At 51.5% G+C, this 18,228-nt stretch overlaps 1 protein-coding gene across 9 annotated transcripts in view; it reads right to left on the reverse strand.

The window, feature by feature from the left end:
* Positions 1 to 18,228, reverse strand: part of MAPKBP1 (mitogen-activated protein kinase binding protein 1) — a 53,918-nt gene that overhangs the window by 4,261 nt on the left and 31,429 nt on the right. For 8 of the 9 annotated variants that reach the window (XM_042989102.1, XM_042989109.1, XM_042989101.1 and 5 more), the window contains 25 exons: positions 13,169 to 13,231; positions 12,878 to 12,935; positions 11,952 to 12,122; positions 11,419 to 11,556; positions 10,981 to 11,163; positions 10,244 to 10,404; positions 9,243 to 9,432; positions 8,519 to 8,665; positions 8,130 to 8,305; positions 7,252 to 7,343; positions 6,856 to 6,981; positions 6,420 to 6,490; positions 6,160 to 6,281; positions 5,789 to 5,864; positions 5,564 to 5,675; positions 5,322 to 5,385; positions 4,928 to 5,062; positions 4,572 to 4,708; positions 4,311 to 4,366; positions 2,164 to 2,403; positions 1,567 to 1,733; positions 1,196 to 1,341; positions 895 to 1,092; positions 643 to 727; positions 77 to 360 (listed from right to left, as the gene is read on the reverse strand). In XM_042989102.1, the coding sequence (XP_042845036.1) occupies positions 77 to 360; positions 643 to 727; positions 895 to 1,092; positions 1,196 to 1,341; positions 1,567 to 1,733; positions 2,164 to 2,403; positions 4,311 to 4,366; positions 4,572 to 4,708; positions 4,928 to 5,062; positions 5,322 to 5,385; positions 5,564 to 5,675; positions 5,789 to 5,864; positions 6,160 to 6,281; positions 6,420 to 6,490; positions 6,856 to 6,981; positions 7,252 to 7,343; positions 8,130 to 8,305; positions 8,519 to 8,665; positions 9,243 to 9,432; positions 10,244 to 10,404; positions 10,981 to 11,163; positions 11,419 to 11,556; positions 11,952 to 12,122; positions 12,878 to 12,935; positions 13,169 to 13,231 (3,398 nt within the window). The remainder of the gene's footprint in view (positions 1 to 76; positions 361 to 642; positions 728 to 894; positions 1,093 to 1,195; positions 1,342 to 1,566; positions 1,734 to 2,163; positions 2,404 to 4,310; positions 4,367 to 4,571; positions 4,709 to 4,927; positions 5,063 to 5,321; positions 5,386 to 5,563; positions 5,676 to 5,788; positions 5,865 to 6,159; positions 6,282 to 6,419; positions 6,491 to 6,855; positions 6,982 to 7,251; positions 7,344 to 8,129; positions 8,306 to 8,518; positions 8,666 to 9,242; positions 9,433 to 10,243; positions 10,405 to 10,980; positions 11,164 to 11,418; positions 11,557 to 11,951; positions 12,123 to 12,877; positions 12,936 to 13,168; positions 13,232 to 18,228) is intronic. The other variant, XM_042989106.1, reaches the window with a different exon arrangement.

An 18,228-nucleotide genomic window follows, 5' to 3' on the forward strand; every position in this document is an offset into this window, starting at 1 on the left:
AGGCCCTCCTTCCTCTAGCATGCTCATGCGCTCCACACTCCCCACACCCTGGAGTTGAGCCCACCAGGCTCCTCACCTTGTGGCACCAGGCTCTGCACAGACTGGGCTTTCTGGAGTCCACCCAAGGGGCTGGCTGCAGCCACTCTCTTGGGAGACCAGCTGCTATCCGGGTTGAGACGGCGTCGTGGCAACAGCACAGGAACTGCTTGCTGGGGGCCACCATTTCCAGGGGAGGGCTCTGCCTCTGGGGGTGCTCCTGGAGGACTGGCACCACTGCCTCTCAGCTGCTCACCCGAAGCCTGCAGCATCTGGACTGGTCTCGATGGCAGTGCCAGGCTTGAGGAAGATGGAGACAGTTCCCTACAGGGAGGAAATGTGGAAGAAGGCCCAGAGGAGGCTTAGGAGTCCCCTTTGCCAACATGAGGAGAAGCGCTGGGAGAGAAGGAACGGCACAAAGCCAGCAGGCCAGTCGTCCCAAACTTGGGAGTGCAAAATACTGTTGAGCATGGGAAGACAGCAGCCTTGGAGAGAGGAGGGTGGCATGCGGCCCCAGAGCCAGGAATGGCCCTCTGGGGAGGGCCGGGGGGTCAAGTGAGCCAGAGCTCCTTGTAGGAGAGTAAGAGCTGCTGTGGGGAGAGGTACCTGAGTGGGGGGGTCTGCACTTGCAACAGGAATCGTGAAGAGATGCTCCGAGACTCTGTCCTCTCTGGTACCCGGACCGGGCCCCCTGCCAGGGTGACAGAAATTATGAAGTGAAGCAAGCCCTGGTGCCAGATTCTGCCTCCCCTAGAAGGTAACCCAGGGCATGGCCTACCCTTGTACCCTCCCTCTCATCCAGGCAAGGAGGGAAGGAGAGAAGACTACAGTGACCACATACTGGCCCTCTGACCACACCTGGAGCAGCCCCATTGGCCAGAGTCTCAAAGTGCTGTTTTAGAAACTGCTCCTGGTCTGGAGTATGGGGACTGCCTTCCTGTAGCCCATAGGAGCCAGTGCCTCCCTCTTCTTCCTCCTCTTCCTCATCACCCTCGGCTGGCTCTTCAAGGTCTGAGGAAATGCCATCCACACTCAGGGGCTCCGTGCTCTCAGAGTCTGGATGTGGGGAAGGGACAGAAGCATCATGCTGCACCAACCTGTCGCCAGAGCCTCCACTCCCACCTCAGTCCACTGACCTCCCTCAAAGCTGCAGCCTCACCTTCGTTGGGGTGCTCAGGGCTGGAAAGGCGGCTGCTACTATAATCCACAGAGCAGGCACTGTCAGGGCTGTGCTTCTCAGAGGCCCTGCTGCCTGGATACACTCTTCCCAGGGTCCCTCGGGCTGGAGCCTGCACCTGGAACTCACTTTCAGGAGGGCCAGCAGGGGAAAGAAGAGGCAGTTAGCAGGGGTGAGCAGCCCCACCAGACATCTGGCTTCCTTCTCCCCGACCTGTGAGTGGGACTGGGGATGAGGCAGGGGCGAAGTGGCAGGGAAGTCCTGAGTATCCTGGGCCAGCCCTCCCATATAAAGAATGCACAGGAAGGGAAGACTGCATAGCCTCTGAAGTCTGATGAGGGAAGGACCCTTGCCTGGTATCCAGGGTGGGGCTGTCACTCGGCTCCGGGTAGACAATACCATCTTCGATGGGTGCAGGCTCCAGATCTTGGGCAAAGACCCCTTCCTCTTGGGACAACAATCGAATAATGTGGGGGCAGGAACAGGGTTGGGAAGCCTGATGCCGAGGGGGCTTTTCATTCTGGGAACACACAAAGGGGCATTACTGAGGATGCTGACATGAGAAAAGGTCTGAGAAAAGAGGTGGAGGTGGGCAAGGATTTGGTGTGTGTAAGTTCTGGGGGAAGCTGAATATTCCAGCTCTGAGGATAGCTCCAGCTACTGTTCTTGAGCTTCTGGAATAACAATATTCTGTCACACTCCAGGCTGTCAACCTTCACCCAACACTTAATATCATGAGCCCTTGAAGAAACCTGGCCCAGGGCAAAGGGTACCACCCCAATTACCACACCACACAGCCTAGCCAGCCTGAACCTTTGCAGTCCAGGCTACCAATGTGCCACAGGAGCAGAGCAAGCATAGATGGCCCAGTGCTCAGGGCCCAGCTGTTGGCATAAGGCTGCCTAAGGCTGCTTGGAGATCTCTAGGTTGCTGGGAGAAAGCTGGCTCACCTGGCTAGCATGTGAGGTCTCAGGAGGGACCTGCTGACCATGTTTCCCAGGGCAAGACGGGGTCATGGCCAGCAAGTCTTGGCTACGGTCTCGAGGGCTTGGGGCCAGTGTCTCCAGCTGCCGCAGGTCCAGCATGGAGCGGACACTCAGCTCCACGCCTGGCTGAGCCCAGCGGCTCCTTCTTCTGGGTCCTTGATTGGCCACAGGAGCTGGGGCCAGGAACTCCACCGTCTCCTGTGCCTGGTGTGGGGCAGAGGAGGGGGACGTTAACAACCACCATACAATAGTATCAGTGAACATTCATATATCACTTACTGTGTGCCAGGCATTTTATTTACATGTGTTCGCTCACTTAATCCCCACAACCACCTTATGAAGTCAGTAGTATTATTCTCCGCATTTTTACAGATGGGAAAACTGAAACACAGGAGACTTAGGTAACCTGTATAGTCCCACAGACAGTAAGGGGCCTGCCTGCAGGTTACAGCTCAGGTAGTCTGGGTCCAGAATTCATGTTCTTAAGCTTTACTCTACGTCATGTCTTCGATGTTCTAGTCTCAGCCTTCGCCTGGTGTCACGGACACCTTGGAGCTGGGAATCTCTACAAAATCCCTTACCCAGAAGACAGCTCTAAGTCCATTCACGGCACCAAGGGCAAACCAATAGTCCAGCCTTGAGCCCCTGGCCTGGTCAGAAGGCACCAGAGGCACCATGCCACTATTATCCCATGGAACTGCTGCTAACAATGAAGGCGCTGCCCCTTGAAGTCTTGATGTGGCCCAAGTGAGGGCTGGGCTGCTGTGGGGCTTGCTCAGAAAGTCTGTATCCGCCTCGGGCTGCCCTGAAGTAGCTGCCCAGTCCTCTCACAGCCCTTTCCCTCCAAATAACTACTCTGGAAGTTCTGAGCTTACCTCCTAATGTGGGGTCTTTAAAACTAGTTCCTCCATGCTCTGGAAAACAGTGTGTGGAGGTTCCTCAAAAAATGAAAAACAGAACTACCCTATGACCCAGAAATAGCACTGCTAGGAATTTATCCAAGCGATACAGGAGTGCTGATGCATAGGGGCACTTGTACCCCAATGTTTACAGCAGCACTCTCAACAATAGCCAAATTATGGAAAGAGCCTAAATGTCCGTCAACTGATGAATGGATAAGGAAGATGCGGTTTATATATACAACGGAATACTATTTGGCAATGATAAAGAATGAAATCTGGCCATTTGCAGCTACGTGGATGCAACTGGAGGGTATCATACTAAGTGAAAAAACTAGTCAGAGAAAGACAGATACCATATATTTTCACTCATATGTGGATCTTGAGAAACTTAACAGAAGACCATGGAGAGGGGAAGTGGGGGGGAAAGTTACAGAGAGGGAGGGAGGCAAACCATAAAATATTCTTAAATACTGAGAACAAACTGAGGGTTGATGGGGGCTGGGGGAGAGGGGAAAGTGGGTGATGGCCACTGAGGAGAGCACTTGTTGGGATGAGCACTGGGTGTTGTATGGAAACTAATTTGACAATAAATTATATATGTAAAAAAAAAAAAAAAAAAAAACTTGTTTCTCCAGATTTCTATTCTTTGCACCTTTGATTTTTTCGAATTTCAGTTCTTTTTTTTTTTTAATGTTCATTTATTTTTGAGAGGGTGGGGGGCAGAAAGAAAGACAGATAAAGGATCCGAACCAGGATCCACAGTGACAGCAGACAGCCCGACACAGGGCTCGAACCCATGAACCATGAGATCATGACCTGAGCCGAAATCAAGAGTTGGACGCTTAACCAACTGAGCCACCCAGGAGCCCCTCTTGCAGTTCTAACAGTTTGGCTCGGACACCCCTTTTCTACTCCCCACCTCAACCTGTTCTTTGTTCAGGTTTACTCCCAGGCCTCCAGACAGCTGAACAAGTGGAGCACTTCTTCTAGTGGCGACTCACCCCTGCAGGCCACCCCACCCAGACTGCAGGAAGGAGACCCCTAGGCTTCATCATCTGTAACCTGGGACCAGTCAAGCTGCTCAGACTCTCCCACAAGGCCCTTTCTTAAACTCAAGGGGTGCAGCATGTGAGCAGGCCTAGAGAGCCCACTTTCGCCTTCCTCCGCCTCTTATAACCTTGGAAGGGCATTATAACGATGGTGACTCACCCGACTCATCTCCCAGTGGGACAGGCTTCGGGGCAGGACTGGGCCAGGCACTGAGGCTAGACAGAGACAGGCAGTCAGAGAGAGTATCTCCAGCCCACCCACCCAGAGCCCTGGCTCCACATCAGCCCATACCTGTGTGGCCACAGTGATGCTCTGATTTCCTCAGCTCACCCTGACCTCACCCCCACAGTACCAGAAAGGGCATATCTGGCCACTGTGCCAACTGGTGCCTCTCTGGCCCTACATGAGACTTTCACACACCTGGCTCTTTCTTGGTACCCTTGGCAAGGATAGGAAGAGCTGGCAGTTCTTCTTCTTCAGTGCCTTCATCTTCTCCCTCCTTGTCACTGTCTGATGACAGAGCTGGTCCAGGAGACAGCATCGATGGGGCCTCATGCCTAAGTCCAAGACAAGCAAGGTCATGGAGAGAGGAGACTCAATGCAGGTAGAGGCCAACCTTTATGAGTCTTCAGGTAAGAAATGTGTGTTGGGGGGGTACAGGAGTTGGGAGGTACAGGTGAATGTCAAGTCCAGAGCAGAAAGGAGTAGCACGGAGATCACAGCAAGCAGTCTAGATGCCCACCCACCACTCGCCCATAACCATACTCTGTTCTCACCGGTTGGGACCCGCAGCCCTTTGGGGAGAAGATGGTCCTTGTGGCTTGCCCCCTCGCTGACGCTGGCGCAGCTCGGCCAGACGCTGCCTCATGCTGATGGTCATCTCAGAGCTCAGGCGCCACACAAATATACAGCTGGATAGAGCCACAGAGTTGGGTGAGGGAGGGGTAGGGTAGGACCTGGGGTAGGTAGCACACCACTAGTTCCCCTTCCTCATGGGCTGTCAAGAAGACCAGGGCCACCCTCTCGCACCACATCAGGCCCAGCCAAGAAAGACCCCTGCTCAGCCCTACTTCCCAGAGACATCACTGATGTGAAAAGAGGGGAGGGAGCTGGGTATATGTGTGGCACAGAGGAAAAATCTGTGTCTCAGGGAAGCTGGCTTCTGCTCACCTGTCCCCTGACACAGAGATGAGATGTTTGCAGTCATTACTAAACTTCATGCCAGTGACAATCTCTGTGAGGAACAAAGAATACGGCCTATGAGCCACTCTAAAGTCCCCGCCAAGCTTCTGTCCCAACAGTGGAGGTCAATGATTGGTGGGAGGGGTGGGGCGAGTAGCTCTGCTAGGTCCCCAGAAACTAAAGGAGGAAAGAGTAAAGTTCCAGCCATAGATTATTGGGGAAACACTTACCTGAGTGGCCAAACATGGTGGCCACACACTCGCCTGAGAAGAAGTCAAAAATGGAGAGGTTCTTGTCAGAACAGCTGGTGGCGATATAGATCCCTGAGGGGTCTGTCTGCACCTGAGGAGTGGGACACACAGCTGGCAGAGGACAAGGGAAGCACCAGTCCCTTTCCACCCACTACCCCTGTCCTTCCTTTCTCTGGTCCAGAGCCCATCCTGCTGGGCCCTTACCTTAATGAGAGTGCCGTCCTCACCCTGTGATCCTTTAAACAGCTTCTTCTGCTTCCCACTGCTGATGTTGAAGATCCTGTAAAGAAACACTCTTGTTCACATGAAGAAGAGGCCACAATCAAGCACACCTGGATGACAGAGACCCCAGCATTCAGTCCCAGCCCTGTTCTCTCTGAGAGCCACTCCCCAACACCAAAGAGGCTACCACCTCTTGGGTAAGGCAAAGTGCTCTTTCTACAGGCTCAAGGGGTACAAAGTCCTAGACAAAAAGACAGAAATGGGGAGACAGCTGCTTAAAGCTGACCCCTCAGGCCACATGGGTGGAGGTCACAAAGGAAGGTGGTTAGATGGTTTGAGAAGGGGACGCCCACCGAATATTTCGGTCCTGGCAGCCGATGGCTGTGTACTTCCAGCTGGGCTCCACATCCATATCATAGAGGGTCGTCTTCCGTACCACGTGGTGCGTCCGTGTAAACTGTACTCCATCTCCGGACTGAAGGGGTAGAACATGTGGGCTCACTAGGCACAGAGAGCCCGGCTTCCGCCTCCCTTCACCTCTTACAATCTCAGCTCAGGGAACGACTGAGATTCCCCAACCACTGCCCTATTCAGGGAAGCCCCATACCCTCACCTTCTGTGCAGTTCGGAAGTAGATGCTCTTGTCTGCTCCACAGCTGATCATGCGGACTTGCCCATCGCTGGCTATGGAGGAGGGTGGCCTAGCTATTACCACAGCTCTCACCACAAGGGGGCCAGCCCTTCCTCTGCCTTCCCTCCATACTGCCCCACTGCTGAACTATTCCACAAGACCAGGACAACCAATTAAATCAGGACACTTCCTCCAAACCTAAGCTTTCTGTTCTCTCTCTCCTCAGCCAACCTGGTTGGCTCACAGTCACCTAGACTGATAGTTGACATTCCACCTGTCTTCCCATCCAGCTCCAGGCCTCCCAATTGCTGTCCCACACATCCTTGCAACTGGCACACCCTTCTCATGGAGGCAGGAGATAGGGGTGGAGGATACTGGTGGTAGGTGGCAAGATGTGTCTCAACTGCCCTGCCCCCACCTGCAAACTTGACAGCAGTGATGGAGGATGAGTGCTCGTCCAACGTCTGCTGCAGGCTATATTCACGGCCAGCATCTAGCACATGGATGAGCCGATCCCGGCTCGCTGACGCCAACAGCTTCAGACCTGGGGTTGAAAGAACTCTATCAGCCCATGAGTGCCCAGAGCAAACCCCTATGTGGGCCCGGCAAAAGGACCACAGGAACTGAGCCCCATAACTCTGAGCCAAGTGAACCATGCAGCAGGCATGGAGCTGTCCTCCTCTAAACCTGCAATACCAAGTGATTCAAATGACGTTCAGTCCCGCATCCAAGAGCCAGGATGGACGTAAGTGGCACTAGCAGGACTGGAGGGGCCCTGTGCCATTCTGGGCTAGATCCCAGGCATCCTTCTTACCTGTGTCTGGCTTAGAGTACTCCAGGCATAGAATTTCTGAGTCATGGGCCTCCACCTTTAGCATCTCACTCAGGGACTGCAGCTCGTGCACTCTGCAAAGATGAGAGGGAAGAGGGTGTTGACAGGCTACCAGAGGAGAGGCTCACCCTCCATTCTCTGCTATACCTTCCCTCTAACCTGTTTTTAAAATTGTATTTTTATTTATTTTTGAACTTTTAGGTTTAGAGAAAAATTGCAATGAGTATAGAGAATTTTCATACTAACGGCAGTTCAAATACCAGAAGCAGGAAATTTACATTGGTAAAGTAGTATTAATTAATTAATTAAAGATTTTATTTGAATTTCACCAGTTTTTCCACAAAGCCTTTTTTCTGGATCCAAGATCCTATCAAGAGTCCAAATTGCATTTAATTGTTGTTTCTCCTTATCACCTGTAGTTGGTGACAGTTCTTCAGTCTTTCCTTATCATTCATGACCTTGATGCTTTTGAGGAGTACTGATCACTCTTCAACACTCTTTAGAAAAGTATTGACTACTCTGTCCTACATACCTCAGTTTTAGTCTGCTTGATGTTTTCCCATGATTGAACTGAGTTTATGCATTTGGGGCAAGAATACCACAGAAACCATGCTATGTCCATCTTAGCACATCATATTATGGGCTTCATGAGGTTGACATGAGGATGTTAAGTTTACTCACTTGGTTAGGATGGTTTCTGCTGGGTTTCTTCATTGTAAAGTTACTATCTTTTCGTGCATATAGACATCTTGTTCCCCAATCTTTCAGAGCCAATTTTTCTAAAGCTCTGTCCTTCAGGACCTAACTCCCTCGGCCTGTGCCGTGGGAGGCAGTCAGTACCACTCCAGGCCTGGCATTACCTGAGCGTGCCTACACGGTCCCCAGAAGCTAGATGCTGTCCATTGGGGCTGATACACACAGAGCGGATGCCCACACGGGGATCCATCAGGGACCCATCAGCTTTGTCTCCTCCGGGCAGCTCGGTGTCCAGCAGGGCCTGAGTGTTCCCATCCACATAGATGATCTTAATGAGGTCCTAGGGGAGCATGTCAGAATAGCAGGTGAATTAGGCAGGCCTGACCCAGTACAGCTGCAAAGGGAGAAGAATGCTGGACAAGATAAACCCCTGGCTCAAAGAGCCCAGCCAAACCAGAGCTGGAAGAGACCCAGTTCCTGAGAAGGGGGTGTGAAGGCTGAGGGGATGGGGGCATTAAGTAGGGAGTAGATGCCCTAAGGCCTCAGGGCTCACATTACTGAGGATGTTTCGGTGCAGGGTGGAGCCGTGTACCCCGGAGCTCTCTGTGTTCCACAGGCGGATGGTATTGTCTGAGGAACAGGTGATAAAGGAACTTGGGGGCAGGCAGGCCTGGTTACTGTCCTTCACTTCAGGGTAGACCTGAGGGGCAGAGGGAACAAAGTCAGATCTCCATGCAGGGGGCAGTCCTTTACCTGCCCAAGGAGATGGAAGGGAATGCGATTAAAGAGAGGATGCTGGCCAAGACTTAGCCCAGTGTTTGTCACATAGGAAGCAAGCCATAACTATTAGATACTCTATTATCACTAAGGGCAAAAACCTTAACAAAGCTCCCGCTATGTTCCAGGCACTCTTCTATATCTCCCGCTTATATCATTTCATTTAATCCTTAGGACAACTGGAGTAATCAGGTACACCAGTTTATAGTTGAGGAAACTGAGGTTCAGTCAATTTCAGTAACTTGTCCAAGATCACCCAGCCCAGGATGAGGCAAAGCTGGGGATAGACAGGGATACAATGGAAGAAGCCTGAGATACATAAGCAGTAAAATTCAAGCTCAATCCTCAGGACCCATGAAGATATGCGGATACACAGGGATGTTGCTGGAGAAAAAAGGAGGCGGCAGGAATATGAAGGCATACTCAGGGATCCCCACCTCCTGCCCCACAATGGTACCCCAGCAAACCTGGTCAGTCCCAAGCCAGCCCAGCCCACATACCTCCACACTCCAGACGCAGGAGGAATGATACAGAGCTGAGTACACCTTGCCCACTTTCTTGGGGTCCCTCACATCCCAAACATAAATGCTGTGGTCGTTGTATACACAAGACAGCCACTGATTAGTAGGATCAAAAGTCAAGGCAATGGTGTCTGGATACCTGGCATTGGCCACTCCAGAGAAGAGGCGACTGTGGGGAAGAGGACAGGGCAAACAGTGAGTGAGGAGCTGATGAAATGGAGGACTAAAAAGAATGAAAACAGAAGCCAAAGAACAAAGGAAGGAGCAGAGGGAGCATGAGGAACCCTCTCCAGACCTGCAGGGGGCAGCTGCCTGAGAAAGAAAAAGGTCTCTGACAGCTGTCAGCCAGGAGCTGACCCCTGACCTGGCACTAGTTGTTGGACCTCGGTGTTCTCGTGATGAACACAGTGTCAGAGAACACGAAAGTCAGACAAGGTACCTCTGCGGCCATGATGGAACAGAACAAAAACAAGACCCCTCTATAATTGTGTCTGAGGACAGATAAACACACGTCACTGTATAAACCACAAAAATGACCATACATTTCCATTCCCATCTATCATGATTGAATGCTACTTCTTTATCAATTACAGCTTTAGCCCCGTATCTTCCCTTCCACCTTTTAGATAAAAATTATTAAGAAGTCCAATTGTAGAATTGCCTGTACTTCCTGACAGCATCTAACCAGAGCAAAACTTCAACACCTTGAACCATTCCTAAAATCATCTAATACAAGCCCAAATCTTACGATAAGCCCTACCTACCCTCCCCCCTTCCTAAGACACTCGCCGGTTTCCCACGGTGTGCAGCCTCCTTGGTTGCACTAGTATCAATAAGCCCAAATCTGTTGGTCTACAGAGGTGGTGCTGGCAATCATGGGGGCACTGATACACTCCTCAGTTTGACTCCTGAAGCACAGCCAGGGAAGGCTGGGCCCAAGGTGAGGCTCTGAATGGAGGCAGGGGGCCCACACAGCTCACCTGGCCTCAGTGACGCTGGCAATGTCTGTTCCCAGGGCGTGGGGCCGGGGCAGCGTGCTGAGAAAGTGCAGGTTAGAGGGGTTGAAGAGGCGCACGGTGCCATCAGCACAGCCACAGAAGATGTAGTCTTGGCTCACAGAGATGCAGTGGGCCACAGTAGTCTGCAGGCAGAAGGGCTCAGGTCAGCAAGGGTCACCTGCCCAACCCCTCCTCAAGAGTCACCTGCCAAGAGGAAGGACCAGCCAAGGCAGAGGCGAGGAAAAAGCTGCCCAGCAGCTCTGGCCTGAGCCCCTCAGCTGTCATCTAGAGACACCCCTCCCTCCAGCAGCAGGTGGCCAGAGGGCCTACAGCCACGTGCAATTGGGGGATGGGAGTCAGGGACCCTTCTAAGGCACGAGAAGTTTTGGCAGAGGACAAAGAAGGAAAAGCCCAGCAAAGAGAAAGAAACAGCATGAGAAAGACAGGAGGGTCTAGGTACCACTTACTGTGAAGCTGTCTGTATTCTGAGAAGAGGGAAGCAGAGGAAAGAAAGATGGAAAGAGAAAGCAGAGAGGAGGCAGTTATAGAGATCTCCAAGGGCTGGAACTAGGCCAAGCTCTGGCTCCCACAAGCTTCTCTCTCCTGGGGTTCCCTCCTGCATGCGTGAGGGCCTAGACCCTGGTATGGAGCCAGAGGCATCAGATCTCCCCTGAGCTTACACACGGGCAGCCCCTACCCATTGGGACAGAGGTGCTTACTCTCAGCTCCACCCACTTATCCAAAAGCCTCCGATCGCTGAACTCGCACAGCAGCCCTGAGGACGTGATGCAAAAGGTGCTGTCGGCCTTCTTCCCTCGGCCACAGGCCACATCAGTGAACAGGTTGTTTCGCAGCTCCCCCAGCAGCCCTGAGCGGCCCAGCAGGGGCACAGTGGCATTCACCTGTGGAGACACACCACAGTTGCCACCTGTCCACCCCAGACCCTGCCCCTGCAAACTAGACCCTGGGGAGAAGGAGGGGAAGCAGCAAGGCCCCCTCACTCTTTGAGACTACTCCTTGGCCCGGACAGCATCTGGCTCACGCAGAAGTTCTGTATGGCCGCTCAGTAAGCAGAGAGGGGCCCAAGTGAACAGGGTCTCCTGGGGTGGGCTGAGCAGGCCCTGGCTCTGGGGCTACTTCCAGCCTCAGCAGCTCACCTTTGAGGTCTTACTGTCATCGAGGTACCAGAATTTGATGTGCCGGTTGCCTGCAGTGACAAAGTAGCTACAATCTTCAGAGAAGGACACTGCTGTCACCCGACTGGACACCTTATTGGAGGCCACCACAATGTTTTTCTGGAGGGAAAGCCAAAGGAAGAATCAAAATTCTGCCTCTTGGGGCTAAGAAGAAAGAGGTTTAAAGGAAGGAGGAGGGGTTAGATAGGATTTGTACTTAAAAAGGGCTCCTTTCCAAGATTTTTTGGTCAGAAAAAGAAGGGAGAGAGAAGAATTTCTTTCTTGAGGGGCTGAAGAGATTCATTTCCTCTGTAGATCCTCAAAGGCATAAAGCTAGCCCCTTTCTACCCACACACCTGGCTACACAGTTTTTCTTTTCTGCTTCAGGCTATTTTCTAGAATGAGACTGAGATTAGCGGAGTGGAGTGAAGGATTCAGATCAGCAGCTTCCTGGCTCCCTGACTGGTCCATGAACTCCCACGAGGCTGTCAGGCCAGCCCACCCAGTCTACTCACCTTCCAGGCCCAGACATTGACAATCATGTCATGCTGGTAGCCCACGGAGACAATGTACTTGGCGCTAGGGGAGAAGGCCACACAAGCCACGCCATATTTATGTTCCTGCAGCTCCGCCACCTGGCTATGCTCAGCCACGTCCCAAACCCGGACGGCAGGCATGTGCCCACTCTGCAGGGAGGCAAGAACTGGAAGTGAGGGCCAGAGGCATACAGACTCCCCAAGCCTTTCAGGGTGGGGGTTCTCATCCCCCACCCCTCCAGCTACTCAATAAAATCTCTCTAATGACCCCTGGCCAAGAGTCAAGAGGAGAGCGCTATTATGGGGCAAAGGTATTTTAAAAAACATGATAAATATCTCAGGACAATGATCATCAGGAAGAAAACAGCCCAGATTTTGTTCAATATCTGTGTCAGGGTGTGCACCTCTGTATTTGTTCAAAACTCCTTGAGTGATTCTTGATGGGTCTCCAAGGTTGAGAACCACTACCACTCATGCCTTTTTCTGCCTCCTCTGCCTCCCTGTAAGCCTGAGAACACAGAGGTATCCCTCATGTGCCCAGCAGGGGGCCTCTGGAGATAAGGAATATTTTAAGGCAGTGGTTTTTCAAAGCCTGCTTCCCAAACCAGCAGAAGAATCTGCACTAGGCAACTTGTTAGAAATGTAAATTTTGGGGTCCCATCTCGGACCTATAAAGTCAGAAACCCTGGGGGCAGGCCTGACAATGTGTACTTCACCAAGCAAACCAGGTGATTCTCACTAAGGTTTAAGAACCACTGTTTTCAGGCAGAGCAAAGACTAGGATTTAGCATCTGTTCAGGAAGCCAAAGTGCCAGCAGCCCTAACGAGGCCTAGGATTGTAGCTCTCTGCTGAGGCCAGGCCACTCACCCACCTCAGAGGACTACAGCCCCCGTTCCTCACTCACCTCTCCAGTGACCAGGTACTTGCCATCAGGAGAGAAGGCCAGGGCAGTGATGGTTTTCCTGCAGGATATGAGGTAGGCTCAGAGGGGCACTGACAGGCCTAAACCTGGCTCCCACAGAGTCCCCTCAAGAGGCAAGGTGAGCAGACACTAATGGCACACATAGTGGCATTTTGCTCTCTGATCCTGGGCCCAACCAGGTCCCAGTCCTCAGACCCTCAAAGACCCCAGACAGTGCCCTTTTCACAACTCCCAGGAAATGGAGGTGCTCCCTGAGGGCCCAGCCCCATTTACCTGGAACTGTTGAGGATGTGGTGCTGTTTGTGTTTCCGGGGATTGAACAGCACGACCACACACCTGAGGAGATAAGGGAGACAACAGGCTTAGCTCCAAGCCAGAGCTCCCCTAGGAGGCACCCAGGCCACCTGGGAATTCCCATCACTCAGCACAGGGAGCTGTGGAGTGCAAGTTGAGAGGGGCTCTGCTTGCTACTGAGGGCAACTGCTTTCTGGCAACCTCTTCTTGCTTCCCTTCCCCACTCACAAGGGCCTATCTCTGCAGCCCCATGAGGGGGAAGGCTCCCTGGAAGCCTATCCCACCAGGTCCCTAAATACCAGTAACATCTCTGGCCATACCCACAAAGGGCAGCAAGGACACAGGCCTTCCCACAGCCCTTACACAGAGCCCAGGAAGGGGTGCAGGAGGGAAGAGTACACGTGATTTGAGCACAGCAGCAGCCAGTTTACAGGCTTAGAGCCACATGTATGACAAGAGTTTGTGCTCCAAGGAGGGGTAAGGCCTCTCATGTGTGAGCCCACATGTGTACCTGGCAGGAGCTGGCCCCATACTCTCTACGTGCCAGATGAGGAAGGAGGTGGGAGGCAGGAGGCCAGAGCTGCTGGAAGGCTCAGTAAGACTAGAGGGAGGGGCAGAGAGAGCTCAAGAAGGCCTGGGGAGGCCTGTTCAGTGCCTCGGAACTCCTGTGCCCAGCCCTGAGAATCCCCTGTGGCAAAGAGCCTGAGAAGGGCACTCCAGACTGCCAGAAGACAATCTGGAACTCCGCCAGCCTGCCTGCTGTGCAGAGAAGGGTGGGAGTACCCTCTCTGACCAGGCAGCAAGGTTGGACGGGATCAGGTTCAGACTGACTTTCCAGAGGAGGTTCCAGAGAGGAGGCCAGGTGACAGGAGTCAAAGCAGGAAGCCCAAAGCCATAGGCAGGCAGTGCTCTCTCTTAGGCTCCTTGGCTGTCAGCAGGCCTGGGCCCGCTGCCCCTTCCACCTTACTACTTCATGAGTACTGTAAGTAGCTGGCAGGAGCAAGCCTGAAGCCTGCTACACGGGGAGACACTGAGCAGAGGGTGACATCCCCCAGACCCAACCTTGTTTAATAGGAACTCCAATGCCTGCTGAAACTTGAAGCAAAGGCAAGTACAAGCTGCTAGCGAGTGCTTGGCACGTTAAGCTCCATAAACCACTTCAATATGCAAATTCCACAAGTAATCTCTGGGGTCACCAGGATCTCTGAGGTACTAGATATGCCCAGAACTGCCAGGCTGAGCAACAAAGCCTTGGAATTCCTGAGTCACATCATCTTCTCTTCTGACCCCTTCCCCAAATCAATCCTCGCTGTTTGCTTTCTCCTCTCCCCATCTCCTCATCTTACCTTGTTCCCTTTTCTTCAATCCTTTCTCCTTTCTCTCTTTATACCAATCTCTAGTCTCCTGCTTCCCTTGTGCAATGCCATGTCATAGGGTTTGAAATATATGACAAAAGTCAAAGGCCCTTGGAAACTCTGTGCCGCATCACTCTTTCTCCCCTGTTCTCACACACACACACACACACACACACACACACACACACACACATCCACGCACACTTGCCTAGCTTCTGTTACGGGCAATCCAGGATACAGGGAACCTAATTCCTGCAAAACAGACTCATAGAACCTTAGAGCTGGAAGGAAGGACAGAAGGAATTAAATGCACTGTGCAGAGCGCCTGGGTGGCTCAGTCAGTTAAGCATCCAACTTTGGCTCAGGTCATGATCTCATGGCTCATGAGTTTGAGCCCCACGTTGGGCTCTGTGCTAACAGCCCAGGCCCTGGAGCCTTCTTCAGATTCTGTGTCTCCGTCTCTCTCTGCCCCTACCCTGCTCACACTCTGTCTCTCTCTCTCTCTCTCAAAAATAAATAAACATTAATTTTTTTTTAATTAAATGCACTGTGCTAGGTGACTTTAAACATCACTGAGTCCAACCCTCCAGGATTTTGAGATGAGGAAACCTAGGCTCAGAAAACTCCTATAGAGAGCAGAGCCAGGACTCCCAGGTCTCCTGACTCTCAATGCTCTTTACATCAAACACACGTGAGTGTCTGATCTGATCATGTCACTCCCGGACGATCATCCCTGGGGGGCTTCCAAAACCAAACTCCTTAAAGTGCCCACGAAGGCCCTGGGTGGTATGACCCCTGCCCACCCTTCAGCTTCACCATGAACCATGTTCCAACCACATTCCTTCACTCTCTTTAACTTGCTGTGCTCCTTTGCAAGAACTGTTTCCATTACCTAGAACATTCTTCTCTCCCTCTTCCAACTAGTTAATCTTTAGTCCTCTTTCAGATCTCAGGTCAAATGGCCTCAGTATATGCTCTTGTAGCAAGTAGAGTGTATCAATCTTTTGTAACATTTATCACAGCTGCAACTTTACACTTATTTTAACGACCCTCCCACCAGATTGTACATTTCGTGAGAATGAGAACTGGGTCTGGTTCTGCTCACAGCTTTGTCTCCTGTGCCTAGCAGAGGCTGCCCTATTGCAGTTGTTCAAAAACCACTTATTAAATGGAAGAATGCCTCCCCTGGTCCACTAGCTTGGTCTTCTGGGGCATCCGTAGGCCCAGCTGTCCCTACTCCATACCCCGCCTGTCTTCTAGAGGGACTGAGGACATCTGGATCCTCAGAGGCAGTGTGGGGCCAGAGGGGCACTGTGCGCTCTGAAGGTAGATACCAGGGTTCTACCCCTTGTTCTGGCATGTACAGCCCTGGGACCCTGGGTAAGGCACACTCCTGTTTACTTATCTATAATAAAGGAGACACTGAGATCTAGCTTATCAGACTTCTGTGAAGATTAAATGATTTTTTTCTGACACAGAGCAGGAGCCAAGCAAATGGCAAATGCTAATATTACTATTCCTTAAGCATGGAAAGGAAGCTGAAAGGGGGCTCCTGGCAGTGGGGGAAGAGGTACTAAGAGACTATGTCAGGTTTTTCCTTTGGAAGAATGGAGGTGAGTCCTGTTAGGACCTCAGTAATGGTAAAAACTTCAAAGGAAGCTTTATTTTTTGTTCTGGGAAGGCAGCCAAGAAAGGAGAGCAGGATTAAGCTTGGAGAAAGAAAATATCTGCATCTTCATTCATTTAAGGGATACCAAGCTTAGAAGGTAGCAAGGAAAGGATGGGGGAAACATGGAGAGAAACCACCTCAAGTGTCTAGGACAGCGGCACAGAAGCATGGAAAGAAAATGGAAGTGACATCTCCTGGCTAAGTTAAGATGCACCACACAAGAGTTTCAGTGAACTCTGAACATGAACTTTAAACATGAACTCCTTTAGTAGCCGGTCCTCTGCTCTCCACACAGCAGGGCTCAGTAATAAGAGTTACCATTTATCAAGCACTTTCTAAGTAGCAGGCACTCTGCCAAGCAGCCTAGATGTCTGGTTTTAGCTAATCCTTACAGCAACCTTGTGATGCTGGTACAATTATCCCCACTATACAGATGGAGAACCGAGATCAGAACAGTGAGGTAACTGGCTCAAGGCCACTCAGCTAAAGCTGAAGAGAGTCAGGACTCCAGAAGCAGTGCTCTAAGGAGTGCAGACTGCAAGTGAGTGGAGGAAAGAAGAGGAAAGTGAAGTTGAAGGTGAGAGAAGGGGAAACACATTGACCTAACATGCACGGTGCTTGGACAGGAGCCTGTGAGAAAAGGGAAAGAAGAGTGGGGCACTTTGAGGGGAAAAAGGATTTACGCTACAGAATTTTTTTTAAATCAGAACAGGGCAGATGAAAACTATAGCAGTTATAGTTCCGAGTTCATAGATTTAGATATTTGGATTTTAATACTTTATTCAGTGTGCAAAAATTCACACACACACACACACACACACACACACACACACACACAAACACACACACACTCACTCACTCATATGTACACCCTGGCCTGCCACCATCATGAAAAGCCTAGCAAGTTTTCCACCCAACCGATGTTTTCTAACTTTCTTATTATCTGTGCCGACCTACTGAGGAGGCCTGTCTCTGGAGGCTCATTTCTCTAGCAGGGACTTCTAGTCTGAGTGGTTACAGGTTACCTAGCTTTCTGACAGCTATACATAAACCATGGCAAACGGCTTCAGCTGAGGGCTGATCTGACTCAACCTGACCCGACACATATTCCAGCTGACCACACTCCAAATCCAGAAAAGGTAGGTGATGAGGGCTCTATGATATGCTTTTGAGTTTTCCCTTAAACCCATCATCCTAAAGCTGCATCGTGACTTTCCAAGGGCAGTGCATTGGACTGCTTAAAATGCTTTCCAAGTCACCAAACACAAATTCTGAGTCTTGCTTGACCACAACATCTTGTTTCCTCCTCCTGGCAAGTTCAGCTCCATGGTGGGGGAAGGAAAGAGAGCAGCATGTGTGTGTAAAAACACAATGTAGAGAGAAAGATTACTGACTGTGAGGTAACCCTTCCCTTCTCTAACACCCCCTACCCCTGCCATACACACACACACACACACACACACACACACACACACACACACACACACCATTAGCCTAGAAAAATCTCAGGTATGTCATTGAGGAGTTAAGCAAAAGAGAGAAACGTGCAAGAGATAGACAAGAGATAGACCTCTAAACTGAAATTTTTAATTATTCAAATATGGAAACCTCCCAACATAGAGGAAGAAAGAGACCAACCCCATGGTCACAGCTCCACTTGTGGGGACAATAACGCAGGTGCTGAAATGACGGCAGAACTTGGCAAAGACATCCAAGGTTCCCACTAGCCCCACTGGCTGAGGTCCTCCCAACAACACTGATGTGGGAGCCACCTCAGTCTTCTCTGACCTTGAGCAAGCTCCCCATCTGCAGGGAAGAAGAGGGTGGGGTGCAGTTTGCATCAGTCTTTGGCCCTCTGCCTCCGGCCTCCTGGGCCCTTGACCTCGCCCAGCACAACAGGCAGTCATTTTCATGTGTGCCCTTGCAGCACTGTTGGCTAGAATCCATGACAAGGGTTGGGCTGGCCCAACCGCCTGCCTGAGTCCTGTAATGCAGAACCCCAGGGTGCAGGTGCA

The sequence above is a fragment of the Panthera tigris genome, chromosome B3 (genome assembly GCF_018350195.1).
Source record: "Panthera tigris isolate Pti1 chromosome B3, P.tigris_Pti1_mat1.1, whole genome shotgun sequence".
Taxonomy (NCBI): domain Eukaryota; kingdom Metazoa; phylum Chordata; class Mammalia; order Carnivora; family Felidae; genus Panthera; species Panthera tigris.